This window comes from Sciurus vulgaris, assembly GCF_902686455.1.
Source record: "Sciurus vulgaris genome assembly, chromosome: 3".
Classification (NCBI taxonomy): domain Eukaryota; kingdom Metazoa; phylum Chordata; class Mammalia; order Rodentia; family Sciuridae; genus Sciurus; species Sciurus vulgaris.
The window spans coordinates 11665437-11678706 of record NC_136463.1 but is presented as its reverse complement, the minus strand read 5'-3'; the positions used below and the strand labels follow the sequence as shown (position 1 = coordinate 11678706).

The window sequence follows — 13270 nt, the reverse complement described above, 5'->3', positions numbered from 1 at the left end:
ATTGGATTTGCTGAGAGTAGATACAGGTGGAGTAAATGTCACACGGAAAAATGAAAGTGATGTTAAAGGGAGGAACCAGGTGGACAAATTCAGTGTGGAGAATTATCCCCCACTAAATTCATTGAGGCATGAGGTTTAGGAATAAGTTTTGTACTTCGGTTTAACGTTTCCCCCCTTTTTATGTTGGCTAGAACTTCTGGTGGGGTGGGGTAAAGTAGGGTGGGGTGGGGTGGGGTGGGATGGGATGGGATGGGATGGGATGGGATGGGATGTGTCTGTGTGTGTGTCTAAAAGGCCATCCTGCTGGAAGACCTGCTTTCCTGTCTGTCCTGTATTTCTCTGGCAGCCTTTTATTTTATTTTTTAAAGTCACCTTGTGTTTTGAGTCTTACCTGTAACTCAGTATTTTCCTGCCTTATGTGTTATAATATTCCAATGATACCCAATGGTTTATTTTTATTATGATTTTTTTAAACAAAATTTCACAGTTCCATAATGTAGGCACTTTTATTTTCATTGTGATTTATGTATATCGTAGGGTAATATTTGGGAGTGACTGCAAGCATTTTTCCATCTGTGTGCAACTGGTTCTGATTAATAATCCTTTCTCCTATTCCCAGGTAATTTAAATTGGACATGATAGATTTTTTTGCAGATTTTAGGTTGTTACTAACTTTGGAAGATAAATCTGGGAAATTTTATTTACATGTTAGTGTGGGATAGAAAGCCACCTTGTTAAAATTTTTTAATTTCCAAAATCTATATTAAATGAGGGTTTTCTGCTCTGTACTTTGTTTAGCTATCTTTTTTATACTTAAAAAACTAAAAATAAAATTATGTTATTAGCTTAAAGCTTGATTTTGATCTTTGTTTAAAAGTCAGAAATGTACTTAAATGAATTATGTAGAATGCCATAAAATCAGTTTCTTATATGTACATAATCATGTTCATGTATATTTAGGTATGGATACTGCTTTCTCAATGAGTTTTACTCAAATCATTTGGCTTGCTGTTTACTCCCTTTTGTAGTTTTTGATTAGACATTTGAAGATAAATCTGAATTGAAAAATTTTCACATTTAAAGCTTTATCTTTGTGCAATCTAAGTGTCTGTGAGAAATCACAGTTGGCATAATTTTGTTGTGGTTGATATTCAGGGTTTTAGGAGTCATTACTTCTGAATTTGGTGAGTGGATTTATGAGATCTACTGCTCTAGAAGTATAGATGGCCAAAGGACCGTTTCGTCTTGCCTCCTGGTTACCTGTCTGATGATACTGTGTGTGCTCATACATGCTATTCTTTTTGTTATAGATTGTCATAACAGTAGGTCAAGTAATAAAAGAGATGAAATAATTTAAATTCTTAAATGAATCAGTTTTTCTTCGCTTTCTCCTTTTTTTTCTTCCTTTTCTTTCCTTCCCAAAGTCTCCTTTTCTGGTGGGTGAGAATGAGAAGAGGAAGTGAATTATGGGATCATTATTTTTAAAAAGTAAGATGTTTATTTTCCATGCTTTCCAATTCAGTTTGTCAAAGAATGGATTTGCCTAAATGATAGCAGAGATGTTGCCGAATTACCTGCCAAGTTATGGAAGGAGAAGATCCAAACAGAAATTGAAGATTTCCTGTTTGTTGAGGATAGATTGGTTTTTGGCCTTGGAACTTTCCCATAACTAAGAGCAAAACACCTTTTTTGGATTAGCATGTCATTGGTTTGAATTTAAATATGCAGTTGCTTAGAGATGTTTTATAGAACATGCTTAATACTTATTGCTTGGATTTTTGAGGAGTGAGATGATTAAGTCGTACTTATTAGTATAATGATGCTAATCTCTTCACATCCATTGAAGTTGGAGGTGTGCTAGAAAAACTTTTTTAAGCTAACACACTCAGGAACTCAATCTTTTAATTATTTTTTGTGGTCCTTCTGATTGAACTCGCAGCCTCACCACATATAGACAAGTACTCTACTGCTGAGCTACCTCCTCAGCCCCAGAAGAACATTCTGTAGTATGTGCTACTTTGTAACCTGGGCTCTTTGTGCAAGTTCAGTACTCCCTCCAGCCCACTGGGGTTGAAACTTGCTGCATCACAACAGAGTAGAACTAAAGAAAGTTTGCCTGGGTATTGTTCTTGTTATAGTTTCATTCTCCCTTTTAAACAGTAGCCCATGTTGACTCACTTTTTATTTAACACATTAAGTGTTGATGTTTTAAAATTGAAGTAGCATGATGTCAGATTGTTTTTGTTTTAAATTTTGCTTTATGTCTAACAACTAATAGCTGGGCCAGTTTTTTTTTTTTTTTTTTTTTTTTTTATAACTTTGATTAGAACCTGGAAATGTATTTTTGTATGGGCTGAAACAACATTTAGGGAATGAACAATGGCTAGATAACCACAGAATTTGCCCTTGAAGATATCTGTCGAAATAACTATCAGTAAAGGCTGTATTTATATGAAGTAAAGGGGGAATCAATCTCTCTCACCTCACACTGTGGGGTTTTAGTGTAGAAACCAGCATTGTGATGTACATTGCTGAAATTTGTTTGACATAACTTCAGAACTCTTGGCTTCATGACTCCACATGAAACTAAAATCACTGATTTGTGAATGAAAGTTCTGCCAATTTTGTCTAAGTAGGTCTGTGCTTCTAGAAGTTGCCACTAGATGGAGAACTTTTTTATCATCTTAATCTCAAATGAGTTGTTCCTCATCATTTATGGATTTTGTATTTGCAAATTTGCCTACTTCTAAATATATTTGTAACCCCCCACTGTACCCAGAGTGCTTTTGCAGTCATTTTGAGGACTTGCACAGAGCAGTGAAGAGCTGGAGTCTCCAGTGAATGTTCTCCCACCCTGAGGTGAACAAGGGGACACTCAGCATTTTTGTTTCAGCTGTCACACTGTGAATGTGGTTTTTGTTTGTTTGTTTATTTATTTATTGTCTTCTTATTGCCACTTTGCAGTTTTGTGCTTTTTGTTGATGATTTTCCTATTTGGAAAGGCCCATAGTCTTGCTGGGCTAACCAACCAGGTGCCTAGGTGCAAGAAGGCTGTGCTGTGTCTTAGGTAGAAAGTACGCATATTAGATAAGCTTTGTTCAGGCCTGAGTCGGTTACTGGTGGCCATGAATGCAGCGTTAAGAGATCCGCAGACTAAAATATGGGGTCTTGAACAAGAAAACAAGATTGCTTGTTGATGGGTTGAAAACAAAGTGAACATAAACTCTAGAAACCTATCGTGGTAGAGCAATGAAGAATTTCAGTATTTGCTAATTTATGTCCAAGACAACTTTATAGGACACCAAGAGAATTGACGGGTTTGTGGTCTTCAGACTCAAATTGTTCTGGTTTTTGAGAAGGCTGCAGAGGTGCTCCAGCCCCTGCATCACCAAGTTCTGTACTGTACGGCCATATTTCATTCTTCTGTTTGCTGTCAGAGGTGACAGGGAATGTTTTCATAGAATAGTTTATGGTAACTTGAGCAGCGGTTGAAAATGAACAAGTTGGATGGGCTCACTAGTTTCTAAAAAAACATGACAGCCTTCTAACATTAAGGAATACTAATCAGTACTGTGAGGACATTTTTAATACCATTTGATGAATCATCATAATTTTGTTAAAAAGACAATAGAATGTTAAAGAGTGAATAATAAGGCATATAGGTCCTCATCATGGTCAAATTTAGTTCTGTTACTTTCATTTTGAATAGTAGATCACAATATCATATACTCTTCAAAAACTAGCTTGCTGTCATAGCAGTAGCTGGTTGGATGGAGCTGAAACTCACCTTCCTGAGGTTCTGTGGTTTGGAAATCCCAACCCTTTTGTGCCTTTCTTTGAATGTCTTTACCTGATTATTTTCACGCATTCCTTTGTGGGTGATTTCCTGGTCCCTCCTCAGGGAAAAAAATGACTTGAAGTGGGAGAAACAGCTGATGAAGTGGGAAGTCCTGTGCTACATTCAGCCACCCCATGTGAGGCAGTCTCTGGGATTAAGGTTCCTCTGTTAGGAAGCTATTTTTCTCTTTTCTACAGCAAACATAACATAAATTGGTTGTAACTCGGTTGGGTTTTTGTATTACAGTGGAAAGAACCCATTGGGACAGGTCTAAACCATTGGATCGGGTGGTTTATTCTCTGAGCCTTAGTTCTCTTTCTTGAGGGGTTGGAGGTTATGTGTATGTTTGGGAGGACCGGAAGCCTCTGTGTCTCTGTAATGTGGGTGGACTTGGGGTGAACCATAGTGATCTTTTAGGGAACCACAAGGCTCAGGGGCAATGTACCGGTATTGGGTACCAGGGTAGGTCAGAGGTACCTGTTATCCTTTCTCCTTGGGCTGTCTTTGGATATTGCAATCTTGGATGACATTTCTAGTTCCTGACCTTGTTCTCTACTCCCCTCACCCTTTTATTAACCTTTATCAGTAGAGAAGTGGATAAGATGAAATCATTTATTTTTGCTTGTTGACTAACCATTCTGTAGAATGAATACATTGTTATTTGTGGTTTCAGTTATTAATTCTGGAATAAACACATCTCCAGTTCTAGAGTTTGAGATGTCAACAAGTCAGTAGGGAGAAATGGAAGAGACAGGGAATCCCTACTGTCCTTTAAAGCAGGTGTGGGACAGAAACTCAGTAGTTATTTCTGAGTTAAGACGAGAGGAGAAGGTATCCAGAGGACCTCATCTCTCCAGATAGCCCCCTGCTCCTTTTGGGGTCTCATAGGCCACAATTCTGGGACATCGGAGGAGAATTGTGGTCCGGCAGGCCCTGGTCTTTGTCCTTCCTTTCTCCAGGCCTTTCTCTAGACCCCGTTAGGCCTGACCCATGTGCTGTCCTGACCTTGAAGACCTCCCCTACTTTCCCTCCATTAGAATTCCTCCTGTTGTTACTGCCTGCTGATTTTGACATTGTTTTTTCAGTTGGTATTTAATACTGTCACACTGAAACATCTCTTTTCGTGTGTTTAGAGCAAATTCCTATTTTATTTGCATTTTTTTGTGATAATATTCTGAGAAGTTACCGCTCAGTAGGGACAGTGACTGAAATATAAGTAGAAATTGTGAAGTCTAGTTTGAACCAGTTTGAGACTGAATTATTTGTAGATTTTGAAGCTGTTTGAGATATGCAAGATAATCTGGGCTGGGAATTATCCTTTACTTGTAGATAGAATAAGGACTTAAAGGACAGGTATCCACTTGTTCTTTTATTTGATGTGGTACAGTTAAAACTTTCCTGGGAACAGGACTTACAAACCTTCCACATGTGAGTCATGTTCAGGTTGCCAGTGCACTGGGAAGATAGTCTGTGGCCTTGAGGGAGCTAGAGCTTTCTGGGAAAGAGGAGCCAAGGCAATTCACTGTAGAGGTGATCTTGTAGAGCAAGGTCAGTGGATCCCACCTGCTGTTTCAAAACATGCCCTGCCTCTTCCTGAGCGTGAGACTTGCCCTCCAGCATTAGGAGGGGGAAGTAAGGAAGCAGTGGTCTGTACTGCAGAGTCCACCGCTGGCTCCAGCTGTGCTTTCTGAAAGTTGCCTCTCCAGCCCTTAGCTTGTCAGGTTAGCCTGGCCAGAGTCCAGGACCGATTGCTGTGCTGGGATGTCGGCGATGACACGCTGCTCTCCATGTGCCTCTGTGCACTCCTTCACTGTCTTGAGGACGATTTGGAGTCTGCGGTCCAGGGCCAGGAGGTGGGGTTCTGTGAGGACTGGGGTCAGCTGGTCCTCTAGTAGAGACTCCCGCATCACGTCACTGAGTCTGTAGTTGGCCTGGGCCAGCAGCTGCAGGTGCAAGAGTGTTTTCTTTTTGATCCTGAAAAGGCAGAGTCACAGGAGCCAAATAAGTCAGGGTAAAGGAGATATCTTGCCTGTGCCTGCCCTTTCCCCAGAATAGCTGTCGCAGCTGATGTTCTTAGAGCCTTCACCCCCAGTGCCTTCTCAAGCACGTTTAATGAAAACTGCACAAAAAAGGAATGAAGAAAAGGTGACCGCCTTTGCCCATTTGCCTTTTGGTCAACAGCCTGACCAGCTACTGGAACTCTAATAATGGTGATGGTCCCTACTGATGCTGGACCATACATATCTGCACTGAGGTCGCTAAAGGAATCAAAACTGAAGTGACCCTTTTTTACAGAGATTTAAAAGATTTTTACAGAGATTTAAAACTGATGGGAGAAGCTTCCAGTAAGTGAAATGATGAAGCTGCCTGCCATTTCAAGAGCTAGCCTCCAAGATGTGTCTTGCTAACTGTTTCTCAGATTCTAAAATCAGAGAAATGAAAATGGGTCGGGACCATCTTGGCTTCGGGATTTTGATTTCCTTTTATGTAGGATTCTGACTTGGACTTCTGTGCAGGCAACTTAATTATCTTACTTTTGTCATAAGCAGCTATTGCCTGTCCTGCCCAGGAGGGAAGAAGGAAGCAAAAAGGGAGACATGTTGGAGTTAATCTAAGAAGTTGATTAAGAATATTCGTATTCTGAGTTGCCCACTGGAAACAATCGGGATGGTTTTGTTTGATGTGAACCACGTATTTATAATTAGCTCTGGATGCTGTTGCTGAGCAGGTGGACAGTTTCACAAGCCTGGCTAAGATGCCAGAGAGGCCTGGAAGTAGGTTAGACACCCTCCAGGGAAGAGGTGGCTGGGCGAACCAAACTCTGGACACAGACTGATAAAAGGGGACTCTAATCAGGACTTTGCTTAGATGGTGATGAAACAGTAATAGTTATGAGCTTATCTGACTCCTGGACAAAGCAGAGGTATGATTCTTAATATCAAAGATTATCAGTCCCTGAAAAGTGGGTGATTTAAGTGGGTTAGAGATTACAGTTGGCAACTGGAAGGTTTAAAAGATTACGTCTGAATTCATCTTACGCTGAAGGATGAAAAAAGTGAGATGTTGCTGGAGTAGATGTGGTAATTGTCTAAGAAATGAGGCAATTCACCTCATTTTACCTGCCCACGTCCTAGACCATGAAAACTGATGAAGGCCTTCAGAGCTCAGTGGCAAGCAGGACGAACTGTCCCAATGGCCACCTGCCCTTGGCACCTGCTGCATGGAAACTTACATGCAGCACTGGGAGAGAGGCGAGAGGATGGAGATCTCGTCGTGGGAGTGTCGTCCGAACCTAGGGAAAGACGGGCGTCAGTGGGCGTCAGTGAGCAGCGTCTGCTCATTCCCTTGGGACTTTGTTTCCTCCCTTTTAAATCCGTGGGAGGGGTAAGAAGCCAGGAATCACAGCAGCGCCTCCCCAGCTCCCTCTCCTGGTTGGACCCCTGCAACCCCTCCTTCCTTCATACCCAGCTAGCAGCCTCTGAGGAGAAGCCTCATTCTCTGCCTGCAAGATGGACCCACTAGTAAGAGAAGCACGGAGAGCCTCAGCCTGATTCACTGGAGTGCTCTTAGGCGGGCAGAGAATCAAGGGCAAGTGGGAAACGCAGCCACCTGGAGGTGGGCGTGACTGTGCAGGCCCTCCCTGGGGCCTCTGGTTTCCTTGGAGCAGCTGGAGAGGAAAGAGCTAGAGCTGGCAGGAACACTTACCCTCTGGCATTGTCGAGATGAATAAGGAACCCATCCTCCCCGAATTTGGTGAACATCTCATAATGGTGACGGTCCATGTTTCCTGTAAAAGGGAGAGGCTGGCAGGTCGGGGGACCAGGAGCTTCTGACCCCAGTTCTTTCCAGGAGTAGAGGCCTGTCAGTCGTCCAGTACAGGAGTCTGGATCGGGGCCTCAGCTGGCCTTTCCCATGCTTCCTCCCCTTTCTCTGCCCACTTCCGCCCAGGGGTTCTAGTGTGCCCTGAACTGTGCACTCGTCCCTCTTGCCCATGCTGAATGGCTTTTTCAGCCCAGGCACCCCCAGCTGAGAGTAAACAAACTCCCTGAAGGGAGTGACAGCCAGCCCTCTGTCTCTTTGCTTGCATCTAAGCTCCTGTGCCATGGCCGCCTGTTACTCTGCTGTCCTGCTATGGCTAGGACCTTGCCTTCGGCCCTCCTGCTGCTATACGTCGTGTGCTTTCTCGCCTTCCTACCTGCTGTCCCCTCACTGGGTGCAGGGAACATGTAAGGTCAAGTCTGACACCCGCCCACTCGGGCCTTGTGGCAGGGTCCCCTTCAACTCCAGGTCTTTGAAGAGAGCACCTGTTAACTCATGTCCTCTTGGACCTTTGCCACTTTTGAGGCTGGGAAGCGCAGGGTTATTCAGTCCTCATGAACCAGGATATAGCTCTGTGCAAAGGTCACGGCCACGTCTGCCAGTGCCCTGAGCGTGGGGGCCTACCTATCAAGAAGTCAAAGATGGCCATGTCGATGATGTTGAGGAGCCGGTTGCTGCTGTTGTAGGGGTAGATCTGTCTCACAGCGTCACAGTAAAGGGGGTTGAGCTCCCACCTGGGGGTGAGAAGAAGTCCTGGGGCTGGAAAAGCCAAGATGGCAAGGTGTTGGGCCCTCCCCCACCTTCACCTGCTCCCAAATCCCTGCCTCCCGGCCCTGCCCTGGACTGGGGGCAACATCTCAGGGTGCCGGGCGGAGGCGGTGGACTTGCAGGAGGACCCTGGCCAAGGACATGGGAAGGGAGTCCGTAGATTGCACCTGGTAAAAGGTGCAGAGTCACTCACTCTGCCGGGAGCTAAGCTGATGGCTGGGGTACCACGTGCCAGAGAGGAGACCGGGGCAGGAGGGGAAAGGGAGTGCCTGCTTCCTCAGCATCGCTCTCATCAGTCCTCCAGGGTTCCTGTACTCTTCACAACCCGCCATGGCCACCTCGTCCTGCTTGTCACACTTGTGCCCCTGCCTACCGTGTACCCTCTGCCTCTCAACCTTCACAAAGTCCCTTATGACCCGTCACTTGTGTCCTCCAGAAGTTCTGCCATTGCTTCTCTGACCGCCACACTCAGGGTGGCCTGAAGATGGCCTCAGTGCTGCTACGTGCCAGGGAGACCCTGGGCCCGGGGGTACGCCAGGAGGCTCTGGGCCCCGGGGGTTTCCTCAGGATAACTGGCGTCCTCCGTGGCTCCTCATATGCTTCTCCATTAGAGGAGCACTTTCGTCTGGCTGATTGTCCACCCAAGAAGCCTCCTGAGGGACAGCCTATGTCCCCTGTGTCCCCTAGCACCTAACAGGCTCTTCATCACCTAACAAATGAAGGAAGAGAGAGAACAGACCCAGGCCAGCTGGTCAGGGATCAAGATGAAATGAGGCAGAGGAGAACTGAGGAAGCTTTTGGGGTCCAACAGTGACAACTCTCGAGGACGGGACTGCAGGGCCACAGACAGGGCATTTGCCGCCAGGGGCCAACTCACTCCTCTTTTCCTGCCAGTGTGTAGGAGCGGATCCAGGGGTTGGGCACCGACAGCCGGGGGGCCAGGTTGAGGGACGGCAGGAAGGCAGAGAGGGAGCCCTCCAGCAGGTGCGGGTTGCCACAGACTGCGTACTCGGTCTTGCACATGTACAGACACTTGGCAAAGAAGCACACGTTGCTGGCTGGGGCGGCGGGGAAGGAGAGAGGAGCGTAAGAGGAGGACTTGGAGGTGTGCCATCATCCTGCCCAAGAAATCCCTTAGGATTAGATGGGAAACCCTGAACCCCGGCTTGGGAAAAGGTGGAAGAAGCAAACTGCCCTTTCTGGACAGAGCAGCTACTGAACGGAGCATCATGGGCACCAACTCCCAATGTCTCTGAGCAGAGAAAGTGTGGATCCAGTCTCTCTGCATCCCATCCATATGACTGGGACATTCTTTGTTGCCCTGAATGGATGACCTCTGACTCCAGGGAGGTCAGCGCTGTGGGTTTAGCAACCACACGGGCTTATCAGCAGCTTGCACACCACCTTTCCCCACTCACGGTCCATCTCATGCTAATGCTGAAGCCGACCAGGATGGGAGAGTCTGACGGCAGCATCCGCCCACCCCAGTAATGGCAGTGCGGGTGGCAAGGAGCCATACCCCCGTGAACAGGACAGTGGGCTCCTGCTTTACCACGTACACCACAGGCTCTGGCCAGCACACTACCTGGAGAGACAAAGAAAACACTCTGCAGGATTTCATTCTTGGTGACCTCTAGGATTTCCTTGGTGACATTCACTAGCCTCCCCACTGTTGGCGGCACCCGTCGAAAGTCCAGAATCCTGAAAGAGGGAGTCCAGTTTAGATCTGAGGGATGGTCAGGGAATGGGGAGGAGTCTTTTCCCCAGGCCAGAACATGTTAGAAGTTGTCTGGTGTTCCTGACCATATCCTGCAGTGCAGCAGCTGAGGGTGTCTCTGTGGTCTGTGCTGAGCTGACAGCGACCAGGGTCACTATCGAAGGATGGAGAAGGAACCCTTGTTCCATCAAGCCTCCTGGGCAAACCCTTCTACCATCCAAGCTGTGTTCTGCTCTGGTGCTTCTCGACTTGGGTGTGCGTGCCAATCACTTGGGAATCTCTTTCAAGGGTAGATTCTGATTTTGTGGATCTTGGGTGAAGCTGAGATTTTGCATGTCTAAAAAGCTCCTGGGTGGTGCCCACGATGCAAATCCGCAGCCCACACTCGGAGTAGCAGTGACTGAGCAAATAGGAACCTGAACGTTTAGGAATGTGCTTTATCTTCTACTATGGCCACCTTACGACTCGTTCTCATTTTGGGGTCAGGTAACTAGAGCAAAGGGCAGAGTCAAGCCCAAGATGGCAACATGAGCAGCACGGCAGAGTTAGTTTTCTTTATAAATTGTTTGTTTCATTATGTTAAAGACTATGGGGTGGGGTGGAGTATCGAGTTTAAAGGCACCACACTCAGGTATGGAAAAGACGAACAGCCAGAAGGATCAAATGCCAGAGAGTCCCCGAAGGGTCTTTCCAGTGTTCTCTCCTGGGCAACTGGCCCTTGTAGTGGACATTACCTTCAGGGGTCAGACTTACCTGTCCAGATGGAAAGCTGCGATCTCAGCGTTGTGTCTCTGAAAGTCAATGAAATAGAAGAAGTCTGCAGGCGTCTCCTCATCTCGCTGCTGTCTAGAAGGAAGAAGGGAATCACGCCCTGGACTCAGACTTCAGCTGGGAGCCTGAGGACAGGGCTGAGAGGAAGAGGAGGAGGAACGTGCTTTCGAGCTTTTCATATATACACGCATGATGGAGCCACAACTCAGGAATGGTCAATGGCTTCCTGGGCTAGGAAGAGATGGGCAAGGTAGGAAGTCAGGCTTCTGGAAGACACGGTCCTGCAGGCGCCATCGACATCAAGTTTCCCACTTAAGCTTTGACAACAGTGTCTGATTCTTTAAAAATCCAACAGATGTGAAGAAGAAATACAGACATTCTTCTGAAAGTGTTGAAAGAGGAGAGAGGACCTATTAGCAGAACCAGAGGCAGGGCAGACCCAGATGCCCCAGGATTAAGAAAGGTGGGTGTGACCCAGAGAACTTGGTCATGGAAAGCTCCCTAGACAAGGATAGTATGATTGAGGTTTGAACAGCTAGAAGTTCTGGATCTTGGGGTGGTTGGGAGAAACACATGGGACAGTCCCCTGAGAGAAACTCAGGTGGGTCAGGAGAATGGGCCCAGCCATGGGATTGCGGGAGACAGGTGAAGAGGACATTGAGTGATGTACACATTAAACTCTCTAAGGGATTCCTGAAAAGCGGCAACCTGGCTCAGAGGGCTGGGGCCTGCTGGTGTGCTTGTTCAGGAAATGCCTCCTGATCACCAGGGCATCATGGGGTGACCTCTGGCTGCTAGATCGACTCTGCCTTGATGCTAACAAACATGGAAGAACGGGGATCTTCCAGTAGTTTTATGTCCACCGCGTGAACTGTTCTGAAGGCAGCAAAAACATCAACAATGTAAAGAAATGTGATGTCGCAGACATAGCCCTAGGTAACCAGCCTATGTCCAAAAGGGTTCTGTACACGCTGCCAAAACACACAGGCTAGTCTCAAGAGCTGCAGCCAGAGGCTGCCCCAAAGAGAGGTTCTATTTCAGAAAGTGCCACCACGTCTCCAGGACAGCTCCACGCCTGGCCTGACCCTTCTCATGAGCATCACCACATTCTGCACCAGATGACGGTCCCTGGCCCTGGTCTCCCATTACTTCCTAATTCCATCCATAAGAACATGTGGTCTCTGATTTGGGATGTTCTAAAACATCATTGCTTCCTTGTATGGCCTGAGTTAGAAATGATTTAAAATTTGAAAAACCACTTTTACTTGATGTGAATGCTTCCCTCATTTTGAGAAGCCTGAGTATACTTCTTATTGTGCAATATATTGAACATATGCATTTTTAAAAAATCACCTTTATATTTAGAATGCATATTATCCAAAGAAAAATTCCTGCTATCCCTCTTTAATAAGGGAAAAATGCTTTTTGGTTTAAATTACTTATGGGAAAATGCATGGTTTTTAAAAAATGCATTTAAAAATGATACAGTATTTAAATTTTTTTTTTTTTTTTTTTTTTTTTTTTTTTTTGTTTTCAGTGCTGGGGATTGAACCCAGGGCCTTGTGCTTGCAGGGCAAGCAAGCACTCTACCAACTGAGCTATATCCCTAGCCCACAGTATTTAATTTTGGAGTACATTTTATAAAATTGTAGATGAATGTTTGTTTATGGCATAAGAATAGGTAAAACTGCTCCTATCACTGAATAGTGAAAATTTTCGTATTAATTTCAGGGAGTTCAGGAAGCTGGTTAATTTGAACAATTTCTGTGTTTGTTTCTCATGGGCAGAAAAGGGGTTGTAGGTTCTTCCTTATGTTCCTTCATTTTCCTACCGATGTAACACTGTAGTTCAAATAGTTTTTCTCCCCTGAATATGAAAATTGAATGTGGAATTTTTCCACTTCACATTAGGTTTCTCATTTTTAAAACCTAGAGACATCCTAACGCACCATACAGAGCTTTTCCTCCAAGAATGCGACTTATGGATCTGGGATCTGTGAATTGGCAGATGTCTGTGCTTCCCATCAGCGCCTTGCGTTTCCGCATCAGTGTGCCCTGAGTTGCTTCTCTCTAACCTGTGCTCTTTCATGAGAACACCGTAAATGTGCATGAGTAACTGAGACAATGATTCAAAACTATCAGCCAGCACTTCACTCGTGGCCTAGGCAACATGAGAATCCATTTCCTAAAAATAAAATGAAAGGGAATGAATTTATTAATGTCAGTACTGTATATGCCTGAATATAAGAGCCTTCTGGAAACTGTCCCTTGGGAAAGGACACTTTCCATATTCAAGTTTCCATCTGGTAGTTTCTCAAGTGATGGGGCCCCTCTCAATGACTTAATTTTGTTTGAGCT

General features: G+C 45.4%; 1 protein-coding gene across 1 annotated transcript in view; it reads right to left on the bottom strand.

Annotated features, from left to right (window-relative positions):
• Positions 1-2915: 2915 nt before the first annotated feature.
• FAM20A (FAM20A golgi associated secretory pathway pseudokinase) overlaps positions 2916-13270 on the bottom strand; it is a 54992-nt gene continuing 44637 nt past the window's right edge. The window contains exons 5-11 of the mRNA XM_079131984.1: positions 10896-10988; positions 10011-10126; positions 9303-9483; positions 8282-8391; positions 7544-7625; positions 7071-7130; positions 2916-5812 (exon numbers count right to left, since the gene is read on the bottom strand). Of these exons, the coding sequence (XP_078988110.1) occupies positions 5548-5812; positions 7071-7130; positions 7544-7625; positions 8282-8391; positions 9303-9483; positions 10011-10126; positions 10896-10988 (907 nt within the window). The 3' untranslated portion in view covers positions 2916-5547. The remainder of the gene's footprint in view (positions 5813-7070; positions 7131-7543; positions 7626-8281; positions 8392-9302; positions 9484-10010; positions 10127-10895; positions 10989-13270) is intronic.